The 26069-nt window shown below is 38.7% G+C and overlaps 1 protein-coding gene across 6 annotated transcripts in view; it reads right to left on the bottom strand.

Annotated features, from left to right (window-relative positions):
• The window catches only part of ELP4 (elongator acetyltransferase complex subunit 4), a 293928-nt gene that overhangs the window by 262961 nt on the left and 4898 nt on the right, over positions 1-26069 (bottom strand). For all 6 annotated transcript variants that reach the window (XM_045016036.1, XM_045016038.1, XM_045016037.1 and 3 more), the window contains exons 2-3: positions 24327-24362; positions 2297-2418 (exon numbers count right to left, since the gene is read on the bottom strand). In XM_045016036.1, coding sequence (XP_044871971.1) covers positions 2297-2418; positions 24327-24362 — 158 coding nt within the window. The remainder of the gene's footprint in view (positions 1-2296; positions 2419-24326; positions 24363-26069) is intronic.

The following is a 26069-nucleotide window of genomic DNA, read 5'->3' as shown; positions in this document are numbered from 1 at the left end:
CTAAGCCAGTTTTTGAGAAAAGTCTTAAGTTTCCTGAGCGTTAGCAACCCAAGTACATTCTGGGCCACAGAGCAGAGGGAATTTGAATGCAATGCCTGAATAGGTTCCTACTGAGTATATGTATCCCCAAGTTGTGCCCCACACTCTGCTTCCCAGGCAGCGAGTGGTTGCTAGTGCCACTCCCAGGCTGACTTCATGTAAGTAATGTAGTCTGACCATTAAGGGCTCTATCCTACTATGTACAGAGCACTAGGCCCCCACTAACATCAGTGAGATGTGATTTGTGGAACCAAAGACAGAGTGCGTAGGACATTTCAGGATCAATCCCTAAATAGTCATTGAAGTGCACATATGTAGATAATACACTTCCAAAAAGATACACATAGCAGACGCAAAAGTGTAGCACTTATCAAGATTTTTTGCACTTTTATTGAGGTCTACAAGGATCTTTTTAGCAAGGGAGAAACTCAGCATTTAAAAGTAGTGGCAAAATTGTGCCTACAAGCTGTTGTCACAACAACCCATATTTCTTCTTCCCCAGTTTGATTACTACTTTGCCAAATTTTCTCAGTTATAGCAATCTTAGGTGTTATCATTGTAATTGGAACATATTTTAGAAAAATTAAATTTAAAGATTGCCAATGTCCCTTTACCTTTTTTGTTTACATATCATACTAAAAATGACTAATCATTACAAAATAGTTACCGTATTTATCGGCGTATAACACGCACAGGCGTATAACACGCACCTTCATTTTAAGGGGGAAATTTCAGGAAAAAAACTTAAATTTCAAATGCAGGGAAAAAAACCACTTCAGCTCCACACTGTATGTATTTTTATATGTATCAAAGATATAACTGTTTTATGAGTTAGGTTCAGTGTTCCAAGGTTGCTTCCTTAGAGTATTGTTAGCATGTCTACTGGTCTGTTAGGGTCATGCTTTCTGAATACTCATTTTCTTTGCCAAGAAAATACCACAGATGAATGTTACAAACAGCTATGTTAGCCAAAATTCACATCTGCACGCACTTAGAAATGCAGCTCTCCTCTTTCTTTTAATAATTTCTGGCAAACTTGAAAATATACACAAGCTTTGTATAGTATGTTATACCTGGCTGACTAGTGTTTATGCCATAAGTGTTGTTGATACAACCTATAACATCTGTCACCCTATTGTTGAAATTAGTCATTAGTGCAGCCCACACAACGGTAGTAAGCATCTCTAATGTATTTATTTTTTAAACACCCTATGTCCAATATTTTTCATACGTGGGTGTAACTTACAATGCAAAACAGTCATCATATGCTAGAATAATATAATCAACTGACACATAAAATATGTAAGTATGTAAATACGCCGCTCGGGAGGGGGGCGGGGGCTAGGGCGGTGCTCCGCGGGTTAGGGCCGCTCGGGGGGGGGGGGGACGGGGACGGGGTCTCGGGCCGCTCTGGAGGGGCGCGGGGGCTAAGGCGGCTCTGGCCGGGCCGCTCGGGAGGGGGGCGGGGGCTAGGGCCAGGGCCGCTCGGGGGAGGGAGGGAGGACGGGGTCTCGGGCCGCTCTGGAGGGGCGCGGGGGCTAAGGCAGCTCGGGCCGGGCCGCTCGGGAGGGGGCTAGGGCCGGGCCGCGCCGCTCGGGAGGTGGGGGCTCGCGCAGGCCGGGGCTCGGGGCTCAGGCCCCGCCGCTGGGGGGGGGGGAGAGGGCGGGGGCTCGGGCCGCTGGGGGGGGGGGGCTAGGGCCGCGCTGCTCGGGAGTGGGGCAGGGGCTAGGGCGCCGCTCCGCGCCGCTGGGGGGGGGCGGCGCTTTTCTTTTCTGCCTGGGGCAGAAATCCTAGAGCCGGCCCTGTTAAGGTTATATCGGCGTATAACACGCACACATCATTTGCCCCCTATTTTCAGGGGGAAAAAGTGCGTGTTATACGCCGATAAATACGGTATATTACAAAGAGAGCTCTAAGCTTCTTTTTTTAATATATCGGTCAAAAATCTATATATTTCAAGGTGTCTCGATAGTATTTCATTTAAATTATCCTAGATATAAACACAGGAAACAGCAGCTATATAATTATGAGAGACACAAACTGTTTTTCAAACTACCTTGAAATTAGCTTAACTACTATTTATAACAGATAGATGAAATTGTAAATAATGTATTCTCTTGATTAAGAAAATCAGTGTGTATAATGTAGAATATATATTTTAGAACCTTATTAAATTAATCAAGGGATTAACTTTACTTTGTAAACAGGTTTGTAAAAATATCTGGATTAATAAACTATAATCTAGCAATTTTTTTACCTTTAAAATGTCAGCAGGATCCTCTTTAGCAGAAGCAACAAACAAATTATGTCCACAGACTATTCCCTCTGCGAGGAAATACTTGAACAACAAGTTGGAGTAAATACCGTATTTATCTTCCTCTGTGGAAATAGAGGGTTTTTTGGTTAGTCACAAAATGCAAGTTGTGTGTGTGTCTCCCACCTTTCCCATCCATGTTTATTCCAACACTGTACAAATGCTCTTTGAATACCTCTTCATGTCTGCCTCTCAAGGACTAGCCCTCCTATAACTACAAAGAGTCAGTGAGGAACCCAGAAGCACAAGCTAAGGGAGATGAATCCAAAGCATTAAATGTATGACTCCGTGAGAGATTGTATTTTTGATTTCTCAGACTAGAAAAGGCACAGCCATGGCATTTTAGGACCATCCTGACATACACTGGGTCCATATCCCAGCAGCAATCTCCACCTGAAGACAAGATCCGGGCCTTCTTCACAACTCAGTTTTCCATCAATATCAACTAATTGAGGTTGCAATAGCTCAAAGGACTCCTCAACTGCTCCCTCACCCAATGCTTCTTTTTGGGTCAACAGGAAAGCAAAAGATCAAAATGTGACTCTTTCTTATGCATGATAGAACTATATGCTACTCATCAAGTTGTCATGGCTTTTTATAAAATTTATATGACATTTCACAAGCATCAATGACACATACCAGCTACTGTAATAAGAAATGGCATCCCTCTCTCTCTATATTTAAATATACATAAACACATCAGTATTTGTCTGTTGTGCCAAAACAGCTCATTTCTGTTTACCAGTTCTCACACCCTAAATGTGTGTGCATGCACATTCAAGAACAGCAAACAGACATGGAAAAATGTATATAAAACATAAATCTCTAGAAATTCAATCTTTAAAAGTATTTTTAGTTGGCAAAAGAGCTTCAGGTCAACAATTTGTTTTCAAAGTCACTCTAAGTAAACATATTAAAATGAAAAACAAGGTCAGAAGCATGAGAGTTTATAGTTGTTTTTTTTATCCCCAGAGAAGCCAGGAAACAAGAGCAACATAGAATGGAGTTTTGAGAGGGAGTTCTCCAGTTGAAGGAGGAGTGACTACATAACCCTTGGGGTGAGTGTCATCTGTTTGTTTGTTGTATGTTTGCTGCTTGCCATGTGCCTGACTGAAATTTATATAGCGTGGTCTGTTTGGTGGGGGAAAATGCGCTGAGCCTAGTGCTAAGAGGTTCTTTAAGGGATCAGGGATCAAAGCCTTGTTAGGAGCCCTTAACCAGTGGGTGGGGCTACTCCAGGAGAACAGAGTTTTAAAAAGCCAGCTCCTAAGCGATGAAAGGAGCTAGCGAATAGGTGAGTGAGTTTAGAGAGGGAACAAGAGAGCCAGATATACCTCACAGTCTCTAAATGTATGCCAACAAACACCCCCTGCCAAACAAACAAAAACCAGCAAGAGTAAAATGAATGCAGCAGAAGTCAGCAGTGGTGGATACCCAGTTTATTGCACTGAATGCAGTATGTATGATTACCTGCCTCGTAAGGCCAGAGTGCCTGAACTGTACAAGCTAAGTGAGACAGAGAGGTACACCGACAAAACTGTCCAGGACACAGTAGAGCAGTCCCACCCTGACAGCTTTTGTGCTATTGAGGAAGAAGAAAGTCTCGGGGAAGGAGAACATCAAACTGGATTGGAAGGAAACAGTTCCATAGTTGGGACCCTCCTTCCAGATGATGTCATAGTATCCTTTTGCACTAAGGGTGCCCCTCTGGGAGAGGGGAACCAAGTTATTAGGAAAAGAAGGCAATAGCAATGGGGGATTTGATTTTAGAAATACAGCTAGTTGGGTTTGTGACAGGAGTGGCGCCAGGGTTTCTGGCGCCCTAGGCAGAATTCGGGGGGCAGCATTTTGTGCGCTCCCCACGGGAGCTTCCGGTTCCGCTCCCATTGCGCTGCCAAAGAATGACCCTCTGCCGAAATGCCGCAGGCGACAGCGGCAGTCATTGAGCTGCTCAATTGCCTGCCGCTGTTTTCCGCGGCATGTCGACAGAAGGTCCTTCTTCGGCAGTGCAACGGGAGCGGAACTGGAAGCTCCCGTGCACCCCGTAGGGAGCGCACAAAATGCCACCCCAGCTAATCCTGGCACCCTAGGCGACTGCCTAGGGTCGCCTAATGGAAGCGCTGGCCCTGGTTTGTGATGATCGGGAGAGTAGCATGGTAAGTTGTCTGCCAGGTGTGAAGGTTGTGTATCTCTTGAGACCTCTAGACAGATGTATGTGCAGTGCTGGGGACGAGCTGGTGGTTGTGGTACATGTAGGTACCAGTGACATAGGGAAAGGTAGGAGAGAGGTCCTGGAGGCCAAATTTAGGCTGCTAGGAAAGAGATTAAAGTCCAGGACCTCCAGGGTAGCATTCTCCAAAATGCTTCCAGTTCCATATGTAGGCCCAAGTAAACAGGCAGAACTGCAGAGTCTCAATGCATGGATAAGATGGTGTAGGGAAGAGGGTTTTAGGTTTATTAGAAACTGGGGAACCTTTTGGGAAAGAAGAAGCCTATGAAGGATGCACTCCACCTAAACCAAAATGGAACCAGATTGCTGGCATGTAAAATTAAAAAGGTTGCCGAGGATTTTTTTAAAACTAAGGGCTAGGGGAAAACTGACAGGTACAGAGGAGCATGCTGTTCTGACAGAGATATCGCTTAGGGGAGGATCTATTAACAGAGATTCTCTATATCCTAGTAAAGAGGAGAGGATAGTAGTTGGAAAAGTTCAGTTAGGAGCTGAAGAGAACAAGCCAAAGGAAAAAGAGTCCCATTCAATTACATCACTTGAAGGCAGACAACTATTGACACATTTTATAAAAGTGCTTATATACAAATGTGAGAAGTCTAAATGTTGAGTAACTTGAGTGCCAAGTATTAAATGAGGATATTGATTTAATAGGCATGGCAGAAAGTTGGTAGAACAATGATAAATCAATGCGACACAGTAATACCAGAGGACAAAATATATAGGAATGACAGAGTAGGTTGTGCCGTTGGGGGAGTACACAGGATCTGATTCAAGAGGTGAATATAATGGAACTGCTTGGTAATAGCGACTATAATGTAATTAAATTCAACATCCTTGTGTGGGGAAAATACCAAAAAACCCCACCACAGTAGCATTTAACTTCAAAAAGGGGAACTACACAAAAATGAGGAAGCTAGTTAAATGGAAATTAAAAGGAACATTCACAAGAGTGAAATGCCTGAAAGCTGCATGGAAACTTTTAAAAAAACCACCATAATAGAGACTCAAATTAAATGTACACCCCAAATAAAAAAAAACCCACAGTAAGAGGACCAAAAAAATGCCACCATGGCTAAACAGAGTAAACGTGGCAGTTAGAGGGAAAAAAAGGCATCCTTTAAAAAACTGGAAGATAAATCTTACTGAGAAATAAAAAGGAGCATCAAGTCTGGCAAAAGTGAAGCATAATTTGACAGGCCAAAAAAGAATTTGAAGAGCAACTAGCAAAAGACACAAAAATGAAGTAAAAATATTTTTTAAATGTCAGAAGCAGAAAACCGGTCAAACAATGAGGCCACTGGATGACTGAGGTGCTAAATGACCAATCAAGCAAAACAAGGCTATTGCGGAGAAGTTAAATGAATTATTTGCATCAGGCCATGTCTATACTTACAATCTTATAGCAGCACAGCTGTACTGTACACAGCTGTGCTGCTGTAAGTTCGCTCGTTTAGCCACATTATGCTGAGGGGAGAGTGCTCTCCCATCGACATAATAAAAGCAGCTCAACGAACAGCGGAAGCTATGTTGGCAGAAGATGCTGTCTTGCTGACGTAGTGCTTTGCACATGAGCACTTATACCGTCAAAACTTAGTTGCTTGAGGGGTGTCTTTATACACCCCGAGCAACAAAAGTTTTGCCAACATAAGTGCTAGTGTAGACATGGCATGAGTCTTCACCGCAGAGAATGTGATGGAGATTCACACACCAGAGACATTATTTTTAGGTGACAAATCTGAGAAACTGTCCCAGAATGAGGTGCAAATTGAGATTTTGGAATAAACTGATAAGTTAAAAAGTAATTAATCCGTAGGAACTCAAATATGAAGCTGCAGAACTACTAACTGTGATATGTAACTCATCACTTAAATCAGCCTCTGTACCAGATAACTGGAGGATAGCTAATCTAATACCAATATTTTAAAAAACGCTTGAGAGGTGATCCTGGCAATTACAGGCTGGTGAGACTAACTTCAGTATCAGGCAAACTATTTGAAACTATAGTAAAGAACAGAATTATCAGACTCACAGATGAACACGATGTGTTGGGGAAGAGTCAACACAGCTTTTGTAATGGGAAATCATGCCTCACCAATTTCATAGGATTCGTTGAGTGGGTCAAATATATGGATAAGGCTGATCCACTGGATACAGTGTACTTGGACTTTCAGAAAGCCTTTCACTAGGTCCCTCATCAAAAGCTCTTAAGCAAAGTAAGCAGTCATGGGATAAATGAGAAGGTCCTCTCATGGATTAATAACTGGTTTGAAGACAGGAAGCAAAGCGTAGAAATAAATGGTTAGTTTTCACTTTGGAAAGAGGTAAATAGCAGGGTCCTTCCAGGGATTTGTACTGGGACAAGTGCTATTCAACATATTCATAAATGATCTGGAAAAAAGGGTAAACAGTGAGGTGGCAAAGTTTGCAGATGATAACTATTTTGGTTAATTTGTAAGTCCAAAGCAGACTGCAAAGAGTTACAAAGGGATCTCACAAAACTGGGTGACTGGGCAACGAATATTGATAATTTCAGATTGGAAAACATAATCACAACTATACATACAAAATGATGGGGTTTAAAATAGCTGTTACCACTCAAAACAGAGATCCTGGAGTTATTATGGGTAGTTCTCTGAAAACATCTGCTCAATGTGCAAAAAAGCTAAGAATGTTATAGCTAAGACCTCTCCTAATGGTTTTTATAAGACACTAAGTACAATAATGCCACTACATGAAGCCACGGTATGCCCACAGCTTGAAAACTTCATTCAGTTCTGATCACCTAATCTAAAAAAATTGTATTAAAAATGAAAAAAGGTACAGAGGTGAGTAACAAAAATGACTGGGTGTTTGGTACAGCTTCCATATGAGGGGAGATTAAAAAGATTGGGACTGTTCAGCTTTAAAAGGAGATGACTAAGGGGGTATATGCATGAATGTAGTGTAGAAAGTGAATAAGGAAATGTTATTTACCCCTTCACATAACACAAGAAGCAAGGGTCATCCAAAGAAATTGACAGCAGGTTTAAAAACAAAAAACACACACACGAGAAAGTACTTCTTCACACAACACACAGTCAATCTGTGGAACTCATTGGCGAAGATGTTGTGAAGGCCAAAATTATAACTAGGTTCAAAAAAGAACTAGGTAAGTTCACGAGGATTGGTCTATCAATGGCAATTAGCCAATATGGTCAAGGATGCAACTTGGTGTACCTAAGCCTCTAACTGACAGATGCTGGGATTAGACGACAGGGGATGGCCACCTGATAATTGTCCTGCTCTGTTTATTCTCTCTGAAACAACTGGCATTGGCCACTGTTGGAAGGCAGGATATTGGGTTAGATGGACCATTGGTCTGTCCCTGTATGGCCATGCTTATGGTTAAGTGTAATAAATGTTAAAAGATACACAGGTGAAATCATGGTCCATTAAAGTCAATGGCAAAATTTTCATTAACTTCAAAAAGAAAAAAAAAAAAGAAAAAAAGTCAGAATTTCACCCACTATGTAAAACAATTACTTTATTTGAGCTTTTTCCTGTGTTGTTAGCTAAGCACCTGAACTTACTAAAAATTCAATGTCCCGCTTGGTTTCATATGACTAAAACAGCATTTACCATTACTCCAAATTAACAGTGATTTAACTCAGATAAGACTAACTCTACAGTAGTAGACTCAAGGAACTAGCAGAAGCATTGGTAAGGATTACATCGGTATCCCTTATGGAGGGAATGTAGCTGCCTTTTATATCTCAAGTTTACTTTTTGAGGTCTGGTTAGATATTTGGCTGCTCCTGCAGACAAAAGGAAAAACAGCCGCCAGGATTATCTCTTCTCCACTTCAACCAAGCCTAGGAGTATGTGCTTTTCTCAAAAAAATTCAGACTTTGCTACAATAATTTACGCCTTTGTCACATTTTTATTACGGAGTGCTTCTGACCAGAACATGAGATGAACTGGCTACAAATTGGCTTCTACATGGAGTTTAATATGCTGGTTTAAATCTAAAGCCCTAACCATAAAAACCCTAACTACCCAGAAATCAAGGTAATAACATGGTATAACAATAAAATATTAAAACAGATTGGGAGCTGGTTATCTGAGAGAAACCATCTGTCTCCATATAATACCATGCAGTTATGGTTAGTGGAAGTGATTCAGCTAGATCCTCTTCCATCTGAAGGAGAATGGTAAGGACCATTAGCATGACATTCTTCATGAGGGGTCTTCAACTTTGAAATATGCTTGTTCTTGGTCCACCAGAGCCTGGATTAATTAATTAATTAATTAATCTTACATATATGTTGCAAAGCCAATCTTTCCTCATGAGGTTTTGGGGTAGGAGTGGTATGAGTCCCATTGACTTGAATGGAGCCAGGATTTCTCATGTTTATGGAATACGAGTCAATATTACATTTTCTGAAGATACTATGCAAAATATCATAAGCTATTTGAATCCTCTCTGTGCCATTGTTGTTATATATTTCTTGATCATCATCAGCATGCTCCAACTTGTGCAGAACAAAATAATATAGTCCATGACCTGAGGAGCTTGCAATCTAAAAAGTTAAATATTGGGGATAGTAAGGATCATTTAAGTAAACATATTTACATGTATACTTGTTATAACAGGCTACCTGGTTACAGTAGGTTGTATCATTTCTTATTCCTACAATACTAGAACTACAAAGAATATGAAGGTGACACCATGGTAAAAAGGTATCACAATCCCCAAACAACCACCACCACATCAAGGATCATGAGTGGTTTTGTTGCTTCATACATTTTTCTGTGATACACTTATCACTTAAGAACTGGGGATCATTAAAGTCTGAGGAACACTCAATTTCTCACATAACTCCAAAACAATATTCTGCAATAAACTTGCAACTTAGTCAAAAAAAGATTAAAAATTAACTCAGTGTGACAAATGTCATCCTAACATTAGCTTTCCTTTTAGGCTACTTACATTGGTTTCTATCATACTGAACTTAGAGTAAGAATCGGAAAATAAACTGTCAGAGAGCAATCTAAATACAAAACACCTCAGTCTGCTACAGTACTCAAAGGATTAAATGTGTCTCAGAAAGCCTTTACAAACAATGTATCCTGAATTGTTAAAGTCAATGCATCTGTAAGGATCCCTCAGTTCTTCAATTTGTCATATAGAGAATAGCTTTTTATTGATTCATTTCTAGGTCACTAAACTTTTGTTGTATTCAAAAGATCTAAAGTGCACTCAGATAGGGCTTTTCTGATAGTGTCCATTGTACCCAGGCTTTAATAGTTACGTTACTATTCAAAGCCATAAGAACACAGCTCTGATTTTTAAAAATTGTTTGGTACAGGTATTTCAGCAGCACAGCAATTAGTTTCTTTTATAAGTAAAATATTTTGCAAGTTTTCAACCATTTATCTGAAAACAAAAATTTATTGTAGCAATCAAAAAGTGAAATGTCCCATATTACATTTATTCTTTAAATTTGTCTTCACTTGTCTTCTTTTCTGAAAGAACCACCTCTATCCTAACAGACTGTGTTGATGGGGACTGAAACTTAAGCGCGTACTACTCACATGAAGCCATAGGCACTTAAGGCAGGACCCCAAATCTTTGTGTTTAGCTTTCATTCTAAACAGTTCATTCCCATCAGCAGCATTCACTGTGAACCTTACCTCTAGCTGGTAAGGCACACAAGCATAGTTTATCATCATCATTATTCTCTGGTCTCCTCTCACAGCAGCTGACAGGAAAATATAGCTATCAATATACAGAAATGGTAACTCGGCGTAAGGCCATGCTGATACTGGAGAATAAGGAACCAATTCCCAATTCTTACTCTGTGCTTGGAGTAGGCTCAGTGAGCACATTATAGAAATTTTATTCCTCTTTTGCATCAATTGGCTATATTTACCACTCAGGTTACACCTTGCTGTCTGATTCACATCAGTAATAATAACGAGGAAGCTACCAGCTCTTGGAAGGCACAGGCAAGATGTTTTATAGAGGCTGCTAGAACATAAGAGAAGACCCATTAATAGAGAAATCAAATGTGCCAGCTGGGCATTAGCTACATTAAAATATACAACAGCTACAAACATATACAAGGACAAGATCCCTAATGACACTATATTGATTTACACCAGCTGAGGATGTGGACAAAAGAATACAAGTTTTACTTACTTACAGTTTTACTAATTGATACAAGTTATTCTTCTGTGAGGGGTTGGGTTAAGTATTTGAGAAAAAACACACCAAAAAATCCAAACAAACCGCTACGTGTGGATTAGGTCTGTCGATTAATCACAGTTAACGCACATGATTAACTAAAAAAAACTAATAGTGATTATTAAAAATAATCACAGTTTTAATTGCACTGTTATGGAATAGAATACCAATTGAAATTTATTAAATATTTTGGATGTTTTTCTACATTTTGAAATATATTTATTTCAATTACAACACAGAATACAAAGTGAATAGAGCTTACTTTATCATTTTAAGTGCAAATATTTGTAATACAAATAATAATATAAACAAAAGAAATAGTATTTTTCAATTCACCTCATACAAGTACTGTAGTGCAATCTCTTTATTATGAAAGTGCAGCTCACAAATGTAGACTTTTTTTGTTACACAATTTCACTCAAAAAACAATGTTAAACTTTAGAGCATACAAGTACACTTAGTTCAGGAAATAATGCTGCCGGCTTCTTATTTACAATATCACCAGAAAGGGAGAACAGGCGTTCTCATGGCACTTTTATAGACATTATTTACGTGCCACATTTGCTAAACATTCATATGCCCCTTCATGGTTTGGCCATCACTCCAGAAGACATGCTTCCATGCTGATGATACTCATTAAAAAATAATGTTTAATTAAATTTTTGAGTGAACTCCTTGGAGAATGGTGTCTCCTGCTCTGCTTTACCCACATTCTGCCATATATTTAATGTATAGTAGTCTTCGATGATGACCCAGCATGTCATTCATTTTAAGAACACTTTCACTGCAGATTTGTCAAAACACAAAGAAGGTACAAATGTGAGATTTCTAAAGATAACTACAGCACTTGACCCAAGGTTTAAGAATCTGAAGCACCTTCCAAAATCTGAGAGGGATGAGCTGTGGAGCATGCTTTCAGAAGTCTTAAAAGAGCAACAATTCGATGCAGAAACTACAGAATCCAAACCACCAAAAAAGGAAAAATCAACCTTCTGCTGGTGGCATCTGACTCAGACGATGAAAGTGAACACGTGTCCGTCCACACTGCTTTGGATCGTTATCGAGCAGAACCCATCATCAGCATGGATGTATGTCCTCTGGAATGGTGGTTGAAGCATGATGGGACATATGGCTCTTTAGCACATCTAGCATGTAAATATCTTGCAATGCTGACTACAACAGTGCCATGTGAATGCCTATTCTCACTTTCAGGTGACATTGTAAACAAGAAGCAGGCAGCATTATCTCCTGAAAATGTAAAGAAACCGGTTTGTCTGAACAATTGGCTGAACAAGAAGTAGGACAGAGTGGACTTGTAGGCTCTAACATTTTACATTGTTTTATTTTTCAGTGCAGTTATTTTTTGTACATAATTCCACATTTGTAAGCTCAACTTCCATGATAAAAAGATTGTATTACAGTACTTGTATGAGGTGAATTGAAAAATACTATTTATTTTGTTTTTTACAGCACCAATATTTGTAATCAAAAATATAAAGTGAGCACTCTACACTTTGTATTCTGTGCTGTAATTGAAATAAATATATTTGAAAATTTAGAAAACATCCAAAATATTTAAATGTTATTCTATTATTTTTTTAATAGTGTGATTAATCACTTGATAGCTCTAGTGTGGATCATGTTTATAGAGACCCTTTTAAAATGGTATAAGGGCCCTTGAAAACTTCCAGAAGATAACTGGTAGCTTACTTATTTAAACAGCAGAAAGCTATCTGGGGAGAAAATTTGCAGGAATATACAAATACCACTTTTTGTAGAAAGTCTAGACAGGTTGCCCTAAAGCTGTCAAAAACTGTCACAATCCATCAGTATTGATATTTTTTTCTATAGACAATACTACAATATAGTGGTGTGACCTAAGGTGAGTCTTTCTTTAGCTACAAAACATCTCACCAAAACTGCTGCAGGTTATGAGATGTGATTGTTTTAATTATCTTCAGTATCTGAAATTCCATTTAAAGATATTATACTAATGTCCACAGTTACTAAGCTTGAGGGAATTTAGTCTGTGTCACTTGCATTTAATTAGTACATGCCAAAACCAGAGTTGGCAAACATATATGTTACAATATTTGGCATCCAGCCATTCTGCAGGAAGGTGAATTTTGACATGTTGTATTTTGTATAATTATATTTGGCAAATCACTGATTTGTACCTCTCCAGAGATTACCTTTTTAAACTTTTTAAAAGGTGATAAAGTCAATTATATTGACAAGTGAAGAGTACCCTTATCAGTCAGGTTAAATTGCATGTCTAACAAAAATAATAGTAGCTAATTAAAGTAGCTGAAACTGCTTCAAGGCTTAGAATGTACAAGTATAGTCCTGCCTTTAACAAAATACATGTTATGGTTTAACATTTTTTTTTAACCTGACCTCAGCTACCGAACAAAACCCTCTGATATGATAACCTTTAAAACCTTCAACTATCAGTGACCTCAACAAATGGCAAAAGCAACAACAAAAGCTTAACTTTTTTAAAGTGTGTAAGAATTGTGACATTCAATCCAGGTTCCTATACTGTGTGCACCACTGTGTAAACCGGGTCCCTCAAAACTACAGTACACAGTACTGTCTTTAGAAATTAGGCATGTAGCATGATTAAGGCACACATTTTAAAAATTAAAAAAAAAAAAACAAGACACTTTTCTGGTGATTGTTTTAAGGTTCGGACACTTAAAAAAAAATATATGCTGCTGTTACTATTTTTTGCCCCTGACACAGAAACAACAAGTACATATTTCTCAAAGTGCATGATTTTTTCCCCCAGCAACATAGCATTCTGAATGAGTTTAAGATGAAACACTGAACAAGTGTTGTTAACATTCACTTTCAGCAAAAGAACAGTTTTAATAGTGTCATTCAACTTTTCACTTCACTCCAAAAACTGTTCACAACACTGAACACTGGTTCCACTGGACTATTTGTTTCTGGTAAACACAGAGCAAGTTTTACTTGGTATAGCAAAACATCTTGAACAAACAAAAGAAGTTTTACAAAACCAAATGTTTTGACTAATGAAATGAATTGGGAAGTTACAGATGTCCCAAAAGAAGTTCCTAAGATACTGGAACATTAGATGAACAATTAGTACATATGGTCACTTCAAGCATGGTAAAAGAAGAAACAACACAGAAGAGTAAATAGAATTCAGTTTACCTGGGAATCAAGATGTTCTCGGCTATAAAGCAGCACTGCTAGAAAACTTAACTTTAAATATATACATACTGTATGCCAAATAATATTTTACAAGATTGTCCAGCAACCTATATTATTGCATCCCTAGAGAACCATAATAATTAAGACAAACATTTTAATACCCTGAATCTACTATTACTTGGTTAAATTAACCAGGATAATAGGTGTCAAATAATGAAGATGAGCATTTAATTTGCAAAGGGAGCTAATCTTAGAGTAATGCAATTTATCCTTGCCTTAGAGAATGTTAAAAAAAAAAGAATTTAACCTTTTCACTATACTTGGAGTACAATGCTGAAGGATCCTCCTAGGAGGTTTAACACTGACAGCTTCAATCTTGTGAAATATAAAGCTTGACTAGACTAATCTCATGACAGGATTTTACTGTTTTTCTGTATTATTGATGAACCATTCTAACAATCCAGTTACAATACTCACTATGCTAGCTTTAAAACCAGTTTCAAGATCTTCAGTGTAGTTACACGAAAAAATACTGTTATTTCATGAATGTCTTTTGTATAACATTATATACTTCAGTATTGTTTTAGAATTCTTTTTTATTTAAGTCTAAAATGTTAGATTTTGGATCTTAAATACATTCTCTCCTACACTTCCAGATATTACCTTTATGCCAATAACTCCTCTGTTGCTTCTTTCTTTATATCTGGTATCTAATGAATGAACTCATAACCCATGAATGAGAATTGCTAGCTATGCACTCAGAGAATATCATGGGGTGAAATTTTAACTCTACTGAAGTCAATGTGAGTTTTGCTGTGGACTTCAGTGGGATTTCACTCATCTTTTCCTTCAGCTCATCTGATTAGATGCCTTCTCAAATCCCTTAGTAGCTTCCCATTTTACCACACCAAGAGCAAGAGACTCAACTTCATTTTCAATCTTTGCATAATCTTGTTCTTATCTACAATTTTGCTCTCCTGTCTTCCCACTTGTTTAGTTCCTTTATTACTTCCAAGCCTTACTGCCCCCCTTTCATTTATTTTTCCCATTCTATGCCTTCTGCCTTCTTTCTGGCTCACCATTTTGCTTGTAATGGCTTGTCACCTGATCTCAAATCCCTTTGGTCTCCTCCTGCTGAACCTTCTGTAGGATCCATTTCCCCCCAAAAAAATCCTACCATTGTTTTCACACCTCAACGTGGCAGAAGTATTGCCCAGCAATTTTGCTCTTCCCTAGGCTGTCTTCAGGGTGAGGACTTTGTCTTATTATTTGTTCTGTACAGTCCATGTACTTATGGCACTATAAATTATAAGTTTCAGTATCTTGAGATATACCATATTGTAACAGGCAATGGGAGAACCTAGCATTAGAAAGATCTTGACCTTCATGCTCTATCTGATACCACTGACTTCCCTTCTCAGTTACTCAACACAGAAATCTCAGACATTTTCCTCTGTTGATTTTATTCCAGTTTCTCCACCTGTTTTTTGGGTTCCTGTAACACTAGTAACCTCAATGTGATATTCCATAGGATTTCTGCCTTAACCTATCATTGTCTCTATTTCTCTTGGTCATTTCTTTTCCAAATTCAGACTTGAGCTGGAATATCAATTGATAGTCTACATCTGCTTAAGATTTATCACTGTCCTAGCGTTCTGTCTGCCTTAGTTTGATCAACTACGAGAGGTGGAATATGTCTTTTCCCCGGTCAACGCATGAAAAACTACTCTCTTACCAGCAAGTAACGTAAGTGCACGTCAAGCCTTCCCATCCCTCTTGGACTTTAATCTTTAGTTAGAAAATCATAGACATGAAACCCAGACTCTTAAAACCTTTGTGTAGCTATACAATAATGATCGTGAAATACTTCAAATCCCAACACTAACTCAGGAGGATGTTAAAACAGGAGCTAATAAAGACAAACATTTTAAAATCAGCAGCTCTGGATAACTTATATCCAAGAGTTTTAAAAGAGATGGCTGAGGAGCTCTCTGGATCGTTAATGTGCTGATTTTCAGTAAATCCTGGAACACTGGAGACATTCCAGAAGACTGTATGAAAGCTAATGTTGTGCCAATATTTAAAGAAGGTAAACAGAACAACCTAGGTAAATATAGGTCTTTACATTACAAATTTGGTTGATAAAAATAACAGTATTGATGTAATTGGCTTGTGTAAGGCATTTCACTAGGTACTATATGACATTTGGATTAAGAAACTAGAATGATACAAAAATCAACATGGCACATGTAAAATGGATTTCAAAACTAGATCAAAATGTAATTGTAAATGGGGAGTAATGACTGAAGGGGTATGTTTCCAGTGGAGTCCTGGCAAGGAGCAGTTTTTAGCCTTCATTATTTAACATTTTTTTCAATGACCTGGAAGAAAACAAAGCCATTACTAATAAAGTTTGTAGCTGATACAAAGATTGTGTAAATAGTAAATAATTAAGAGGACAGGTCACTGATACAGAGCAACCTGGATCATTTGGTAAACTGGAAGCAAGCAATGTTTTAACGTAGCAAAATGTAAAGTCATAAATTTAAGACAAAGAATATAGGTCATACCCACAGGATAGGGGTCTCTATCCTGGGAAGCAGCGACTCAGAAAAAAAATTGGGGACCATGGTGGATAATCAACTGAACATGAGCTGTGAAGCGGTGACCAAAAGGACTACTGCAATCCCCGGTTGTGTAAACAGAAAATGATCAATTAGGAATAGGGAGGTTATATTACCTCTGTATTTGTGACTGGGGCAACAGCTACTGGAATATAGTGTCCATTTCTGGTATCCACAATTCAAGAAGGATGTTGATGAACTGGAGACAGTTCAAAGAACCACAAGAATGTTTAAATAATTGGAAAACATGCCCTATAGATTTAAGGAGCTCAATCTATTTAGTTTAACAAAAAAGAAGGTTAACGGGGGACTTGATCACAGTCTATACAGGAGGAACAAGATCCAAAGGCTGGAAGTTGAAGCTAGACAAATTTAGATTAGCAATAAGGTGCACATTTGTTACAGGGAGGGTAATTAACCATTGGAACAATTTACCAAGAGTCATGGTTGATTCTCAATCACTGGAAATTTTTAAATCAAGATTATCTATTTTTATAAAAGGATATGGTCTACTCAAACAGGAATTAATTCAGGGAAGTCCTATGGCCTGTGTTATACAAGCGGTAGTAAACAGATGATCACTGTGGTCGCTTTTGGCCTTATAATCTTTGATAACTAGATGTAAATGATTAAATTTCTTAATATCGTGAAACCATATCTTGGTCAGATGCTTGATGTCTTGAAACTACCGCCGAACAGAGTATGTCCTTGTTCACACTTTGGCCATACTTGCGTAGATTTTCATTCCAATAAAGATCTTTTTGAAGTTAGATTTGAATGGTCAAAGAGATTAAATTAGCTCTTAGTTGTAAAGATGGCTACTTATGGCTAAGGTATATTAGTAGAGCAGAATGGGGAAGACTGTACTTCTGTTACCTATACTGAACCATTTCTGTGGTACTTTCATAGGTACTAAAATGTACATAAAATGAAAAAAATTAATGCTGCTAAAAAAGCTGCACCCTTTATATATCATTATGGTTGTAATAATTTGAGTCAAACACAAGCCAATTCACCGTTCCCAATCCCTTTATAGAAGCATACAAACCTGTCAATTTTACTGAATATTCTGAAATGTCAGTTTGTATTAAACCTTTAATACTTTTTGTATTTAATATATGTGTTTAAGATGCATGCTTTATGAATAAAAGTGAACATACAAATGTATATGTATCTTGATTACTGTTGGAAAAAGTTTCCACATGACGCATACATACAAGAATAGGATTTCCATTTATTTAGTCTTCTCTAATCTCTAAGAAACAAGACTAAATTTCATAGTTAACGTTTGTTTCTTACGTAATTTTCTCAAAGTTGCTGAGGTTGAACAGCCCCATACTTCACTCTGGAGCAGTTCTCCTCCAATAGTCAACAACGACTTATCTTATTTGCTATCCTTATATTTCCCATTGGTGCCAATTTAAGTCAGTGGGAATTTTGCTTGAAGGACTACCAGATCAGGTTCATTATTTATATTTTGTTTCTCCAAGAACACTATTGAACTATTGAACAAGCAGGTTTATGGAGTCCTCATTATTTTTAATCAGAATTATAATTTTTATTAATGCTGATTTTGAGCCTTGGTAGTTTTGCAGGGTCCAATATAATACCAAATAAGCCTCATATTAATCATGGAACTTTTGATATTTTTGCATCTTTTATTTCCAGCCCCAACTCTGCAGACACTGAGATCAGTAGCCCAGGTATTTCTCCACAGTGAATTTTGTTTTGTGGAAAGACAGGCTGCATTGGTTTGAGGAAGGATTAGATATATTTAAAAATAGTAGTAAGAAATAGGAAAAATTCTATCTTACCTGTGAATTTTCATTCTAAGACCCTCCATGCTAGACAGCCTTCATAGTGGGACATTCCCCACTGCCACAGCAATGGGAGTTCTTTGCACTGAACTTGGGCTTAGGTTCACTGCTCAGAAAGAACTCTCCAGAACAGCAGCTTCCAAAGCTGAAAAATACTAATTATATAAAGTGCTATCCAACTCAAACCATTTACAACAGAGCCTTGACATGAAAAAATTAGCAATTTTCTGAAGGAACACCCTTTTCCTTTTCACACTATTTAACAAGCAAGCAAGCAATAGCCAAGGCATGATCAGACGATCTGATATGGAGAGTCCTAGAACGAAAATTTACAAGAGAATTTTTCCTCTCTGTCCCCTCGATGTCAGTCAGTCTTCACAGCAGGGATGTAGAAAGCTGTAAAGGCAAGGAGGGACTCAGTTTACCTGTATAGAACTGAATAAGAACTTAAGGTTTAACAGCCACCCTGTTGAGGAACAGACTTCTATCAAACCCTGTATCAGATGGGGTAAGAGTGTTAACTTTATAGTACTAAGAAAGTATAGATGGAAGACCCTGTAAGTAACCTTACAGAGATCCTGATAAGATGTGTACGATCTCTCTATTGTTGCTCTTTTCACAAAGTGCATAGTAATAAGAGTCATACCTGAGGCTTTGAATGCCTCTGATACATACATATACATACACACTCTGTAGACTCCATTCACATGTGTAACTTATGCATTTCTACTTCCTTAGGGTATTTGTTTCAACCAGAAGAGCAACAACACTACTTTCTATTATGTGAGGAAGACTGTGGTATTTTTGGGAATGGAGGCCTAACTAGTTCAAAGAAGTACGAATGTGTAACTTGGGTTTCACTCTGAGCATACCAAACTCCTTAGCTTCCTTGCACAAGGTGGTGCCAAGTAGGCAAGATACGTTCAGTGAGAAGAGGAAGAGACCTACCAACTGCGAAGTTGAAAGGTAGTTTTATTAGAAGTTGCCATGATTTTGATCTGTGGGATAGAAGAATCTGCATCTTGCCAGTGGACTGCAATAAGAGATTTTCCTGGTTTTCTTACAGTGCAATATGCCTGCAGTCACTAAAGGCCAATACTCTTTGGAAAGACAAGTCAGTCCGATGATCAGGCCAACTTGTCCATTGCTTCAACTGAATTTGCCATGATGAATGTTCTTTGTAATATTAATATCTAGACCTCCAGTTTATGACAGACATCACTTATATATTTCTTCTAAGATGCTAGGTGGCTGCTGATCACCTTCTTAGAATGAGAGACTGTAGTTTCTTCCTCTCAGCTTCCCAAATGACAACTTAGTGGCATGGGATATCTGTTCAGAATAAGCCCTTTTCAGATGAGTGTGTGTATGCACTGGATGTTTGAAAGAAGGTTCCAATTACGCTTCTCAGACCTAATTGAGGAAAGTCCTGAGGGTTAACAAGACTATAATACCTAAGGGTTAATATGATTATAATCACAGTGGCCTGTTCCTTCACAATATTCTTTACCACCTTTACTCTCAGTGACTGAGGGGAGAAGGCATAAAGGAGATCTTTTAGCCCACTTCTTATAGATAAGGAGACAACAGCTTCCCCTTTTGAGTGTCTCCTCCTCATGTAGTAATTCTTTTGGTTTTCTAGCTGAACTTTGATGCAAACAGGTTCAATCTCTAAGCTTCCAACCTGTCCTGTGATGCATCAAAAAGCTAGCTGATCTAGACTGGTTTCCCTTGGTTCTAAGCCTCTTGCTGAGCCAGTCAACCATGACTTCCCTTCTTACTATAGAACCATGAGGAACAGAGCAAGAGCTTATGTCCAGGACATGAACAGGGCTACTTCTCTAAGCAGTACTGGAGGTTTCCTGCCTTCTTAGCAGTTATATACACACCATGTTTCTGAAGAATCATCTGCTGGAAATGGAGAAATGAGCTTGGTGGTCCATATCATTAGACAGGTTATATGCCATTTCTCTTCCTTGGACCACACCTTTCCATAGTCATATAAGCAGCAAAGAATCCTGTGGCACCTTATAGACTAACAGACGTTTTGCAGCATGAGCTTTCGTGGGTGAATACCCACTTCATCGGATGCAAGTAGTGGAAATTTCCAGGGGCAGGTATATATATGCAAGCAAGAAGCAAGCTAGAGATAAAGAGGTTAGTTCAATCAGGGAGGATGAGGCCCTGTTCTAGCAGTAGAGATGTGAAAACCAAGGGAGGAGAAACTGTGTCCAAATCAGATATTAGGAATGGCAATATACAAAAACCTGTAGGAGAACACTTCAACCTTCCTGGCCACACAATAGCAGATCTTAAGGTGGCCATCCTGCAGCAAAAAAAACTTCAGGACCAGACTTCAAAGAGAAACTGCTGAGCTTCAGTTCATCTGCAAATTTGACACCATCAGCTTAGGATTAAACAAAGACTGTGAATGGCTTGCCAACTACAGAACCAGTTTCTCCTCCTTTGGTTTTCACACCTCTACTGCTAGAACAGGGCCTCATCCTCCCTGATTGAGCTAACCTTGTTATCTCTAGCTTGCTTCTTGCTTGCATATATATACCTGCCCCTGGAAATTTCCACTACTTGCATCCGACGACGTGGGTATTCACCCACGAAAGCTCATGCTGCAAAACGTCTGTTAGTCTATAAGGTGCCACAGGATTCTTTGCCGCTTTTACAGATCCAGACTAACACGGCTACCCCTCTGATACATAGTCATACAGGAGTCCATATACGTTTCCCATATATGGGATCCAGTATCTGTACTGATGACCAGCTTCCCTGGACCTGACAGCATGTAGCCCTTTAATATTAAAAATGAGCTCACCAAGAGATGCAAGTATTGGATCTGGACCAAGATTTTTTATATCATGATTTGCTGCAACTGCTGGCTGAAAAGAAAGCCAGAATAGTTTTAGGTATGCACAAAAGACCCACTAGCCCAACAGCTGAGTCAGATTTTATCTTCTTCTGCCTCTCTTCTAAAACTAAGGTTGTCTTGAGTGATAATTTAGATGCTAGAGGTTTGTGAGGCCTATAATTGGCTGTTCTACTTGTTCACTCAAAGACATGTTTCTGAAGACTTTTAGCAATGGCTGCTGAGCATTGTGTAACATGACGAGAAGGTCATCCAGACATCATCTATTCCTTTCACTGGAAGGAAGCAAAGATATTACATTTGTGAATACCAATATAGAAGTTATAAGTTCCAAAAGGGGCTCATGAAACCTCACTGAAAATACTTCTTGTTGTAGCAGAAGTTAAAGAATTTCTGGGTAGCTCTCCTCGATCATATCTTCAGTAGAACTCCAGGTTCATTTTCATACTGTAAAGTTCTGGGAAGATAATGCTGTAATGATGGATTTCATATTTTCAACTGGAATATTAATCTCTTTATGGACTTCCTGAGAGACTTGAGATTTAAAATGGACTATATGTCATTGTTTTTCTTTGTACCATTAAAAAAAAAAAAAAACCTTATGCCCTTTCCAAAACTATCTGTCTCTCCTCAGAACTGGTTCTATTGTTCCAACATGTAGGAGATGAACCATTCACCTTCACCTTCTGATTCTACAAAGGGTCTTGCTGATAGTGCTGGTTTATTTTCATTTACTTTGGAGAAAAGATAAAGTTGGCCAAGGGGCAATGATTGAATTCTATAGTTTTTCTGAATATCCTTCCCCTGATTATTTCAAGCACCCATTTTCTGAGGTGGTTCACTCCCAAATGAGTGCCCACTATGAAACACTCTTCATTGAGGTGGAGCGGGGGGAAATCTGCCCAGACTTTGGAACCCAAAAACAAGAGAAGCTTTTGAGATTACATGGTTTTCCTTGATCTTCCAACTCTCACAAAAGGCAGCAATGCCCTCATCCTAATGTGTAATCTCTACATTGGAACCTGGTGCAACAGCTTCAAAGAAAACACCTATGACATAAGGTAGTTTGAAGATTCTCTCAATGGAAGGAGGGAGGGACTTATTCCTTTGCCTAGAGACAAAGCAGTCACACAGCGTTTATGATCCTCACAATGTTTAACAAAATAGTTGGAAGGATATCAAAGGTTAGCCCCAATTTATTCAAATGGACCAATAGTTGCACTAGGCCACATCTATGGAAGTTTGAATATGCAGCAAATCAGTCAGGTGAGGTATCAGTTCTAAAACAGGCTGGCAGGAAAATCTTGTTTAAAATAGGTTTGATGTAATTTTTCTTTTGCATGTGCTCACAATGGACCTCCACAATAAGAGACTGCAACCAATATTCTCAGGGCTTAGGCTGCTATATCCAAGTTTAGTCTGAGTCACAATCTTATTCTCCTGTCTGCAGGTTTGGAAGGAATGTTCCCTCAGCTGGCATGACTGTGGACGCAGCAACCTTAAACTCAGGCAGAGTAATGGAGACCTTAGTCCATATGTACAAGTAGTCCTTGATAGGGAATTCCCACTCCATCTTAATCATACCTGTAAACCATTTGAGGAAGAATTACACAGCTCTTCCTCAACTTTGCAAGTGTTTTGTTGTTTTGTTTTTAGAAAGGGAGGCATTTTTTAAAGAAAAAGAACCTGAGAACCTTTTGCGCTTAATTCTGAATGCTTAGCTGAGTCTCTGAAGTATCTCACTCAAAGGCTCAGCTTTAGTTTTCTCCTCTTTAAAGGATTTAGAAGTGAGACTCTCTCATTACATATTTTAAGTTTTTGTGCTGTCCCTTTAGGAGCTGAATGCGCAGTATCTATCCTTCACTAGTCTCTGGGCCAATCCCCTGTGAGAAGGCCGAGAACAGGTTACTACTGAGATTGAAAGGACAGTGTTCAGGCATGCATCATTCATGTTTCTCTAAGAAAAACTGTAGCCATTTTATGACCTCCCGTGGGACTCTTGCAGGCTGGAAGGCAGAGAAAAGGCAAGTCAACATCCCACTCTAAATCATTTCACCTCATGCTCCTTGCTGCTAGGTCCAGGCTGAGCAGGGGACAACTGCATAGAATTATGAATGAGCCATAGCAACTGGAAACAAATGACTCATTTGGTATCAGAAAGGTCACAGAAGCTGCCACCTTTCACGGTGCTGGTAAAACACTGTGGGAAGCGGGCATGCTTTGCACCCTTTTTAATCAGCTCAGCATGCATCTTGCCTACATGCTGGCTGGGAGCAGGTATTTCTTCACTCCTGGCTCCCCTTCAACTTGCCTCCACCCAAGATTCATGAGGCTCCACGTGGGAATAGGGGTCCCATTCTCAAGGGAGAGACAGCAAGGCTGTGGAAAACTTAACTCCAGCTCTGTGACACTGATTCCGGCCTGGTCTCAGTGAAGGGAGCGTTCACATGGCCTGCTCAACTGTTTCAGTGTGGACCTTGCCCACATCTGGCCAGCAGCCAGCTTTCACCGTGGCCTGCTTAGCTGTCTTGGCATGGATCTTACCCACACTACAGCTGGTTGCCAAGTTCCTGTGGTCTGCTATCTCTGTTGGCCACTTCTGAGGGAGGAGGGGAAGAGAGCTGCTATCCTTCAAACCCTCCTCAGAAAGCCAAGTTTTAAGTTTAGCAGTTTTGGGGAGAAAAATCTCAAAACCAATAAAGGCAGAGAAATTCAGTTTAATGGGAGTTCATAAGATTTTAAAGCTTTGCTGCAAAGGGAGACCCGGAGTATGCCACGCATGCTGCTTGGAGGCAAGAATTCTGGCGAGTTCTTCCCAATGGGCAGTCCCCAAGCCCAGGTTCAGAGCAAAAATCTGGTTTGCCACTAAATGCTATGGAGATGGGGACTGACCAGCCATGAGTGTAATTTAAAAAAACAAAAACAAAAAACAGATACTAATTATAGCTATATAAAATATTAGCTAAGTGTGACAAAAGTATAGCACAATATATTCATACATTCTATACTAACCAATAAGAAGAAGGGTTCCAACAGCTAAACCTCCACCTGGAAACAAAACAAAAACCAAGAACAAGATGAGACTACATTTTAATGTTACCTTAGAGAACAATTAAGTTTGCTTAGTTTATAAGTCAAAGAAAGATGATATAGCAAGTTTAAAAATGTAAATGTGAACAACATTTTAATTACCTTTGCAAACTTCCTACAATTCACTATTATGAAATAATTACATATTACATGTAATTATATATTACACATTACAATTACTTTCACAATATATTGTACTATTCTCTTTATATGAAAAGATTCTGCAGAGATCTACACAACTGAGCTTAAGTACTGCAATAATGTTGTAGAGCCTTAATCAAACACTTACTTTAGTAGGATTACTCATATGAATGAAAATGTGCAGGATTGGATCCATATTTAGTAGCGATTAATAATACTAACTCTACAGCCACCAATTAACCATGCAGAATACCTCAACAAGGGCTCATCCAACTCGCACTGATGTCAACAGGGAAAATACTGGCTGCACTGAAGTAAATGGTAAAAACTCTTATTGACTTCAGTGGAGCCAGATTTCATCCAATGAGAGTCGGATGGGACCTTTATGTACATAAAATCTGAGAGATTATGCTTCTACCCTAAAAGCATTTTCTTGTTTGACACTTCTCATCTCCTTAAATATATAGAGGCCTGCCCGGATAAACATAACTGGTTGATTTTTTAACTGGTTGTTAAAAAATAAGGATACACTCCATCCTCTTGTTTAGCTAAGAGCATCAATGTTTTTCTATTCCCATTTTGCTTAAATAACCATCAGTGATTGGTACATAATGACTGATTAAATTAATCTGTCTGGGGATTGGTCCTGCTTTGAGCAGGGGGTTGGACTAGATGACCTCCTGAGGTCCCTTCCACCCCTGATATTCTATGATACTAGAACATAGCAAAAAAAACTATGTTAGCTAAAATTAATCAGTTATCAGAAACCTGTCTTACATCTTAGTACACTTAAAAGAACAGTTGAATTCATTACTACGCATTTTGAATTGTGACTACATTAGAGTTGATTTTCTTGATCCCCATTTCAGAATTTATAATATCAATGATCAAATATTCTAAAAGAAACTTGTGGGGGGGGGGGGGGAGAGGGGAGAAAGAATAAAAGTACCTTCAGTACAATTTACAAAATATAACTAATCAGAAGCATTATTTGCATAGTTACATAAAAGTAACAACCAACAGAGCAAATCACATCTAACAGTTTTGCATTTTCTGTAGTTATGGTTAAAACTACAAGTAAAAATATATGGTGAAATACATCATCATGGAGACTGTTCAGTCAAAATTCACTGTACTTGCATGCAGGGATATTACCATACTATACATTTACCTTTCAACTACACAGAAGTCCCAGGACTTCTGTAGCAGTCACAGAAGTGACAATATTGTCACCTCATTTGCCATCATAATATCCTTCTTCCATTATGTTTTGAAAATTGCATTGACATCAAGTCATGCTGATGTCACAATTTCAGCAGTAAATCACTGTGCCATTGTATAGCTGCACTGTATAAAGAACTCATATCGTGATTAAGTCCCCATTTGTATCACAAAGACTAAGCCACACTACTTAGTCAGATCATATAATTTCTTAAGATTAGTTACGGCAAACAACTTTAATCAAACATTTTACACTGTTCACCTACAAACTTCCTAGCTAGTCAGCAACTGTTAGAATTATTC

Source organism: Mauremys mutica, chromosome 4, assembly GCF_020497125.1.
Source record: "Mauremys mutica isolate MM-2020 ecotype Southern chromosome 4, ASM2049712v1, whole genome shotgun sequence".
NCBI classification, from domain to species: Eukaryota; Metazoa; Chordata; order Testudines; family Geoemydidae; genus Mauremys; species Mauremys mutica.
Note: the sequence above shows the minus strand (reverse complement) of the source record. Positions and strands in the feature narration are given on the sequence as shown.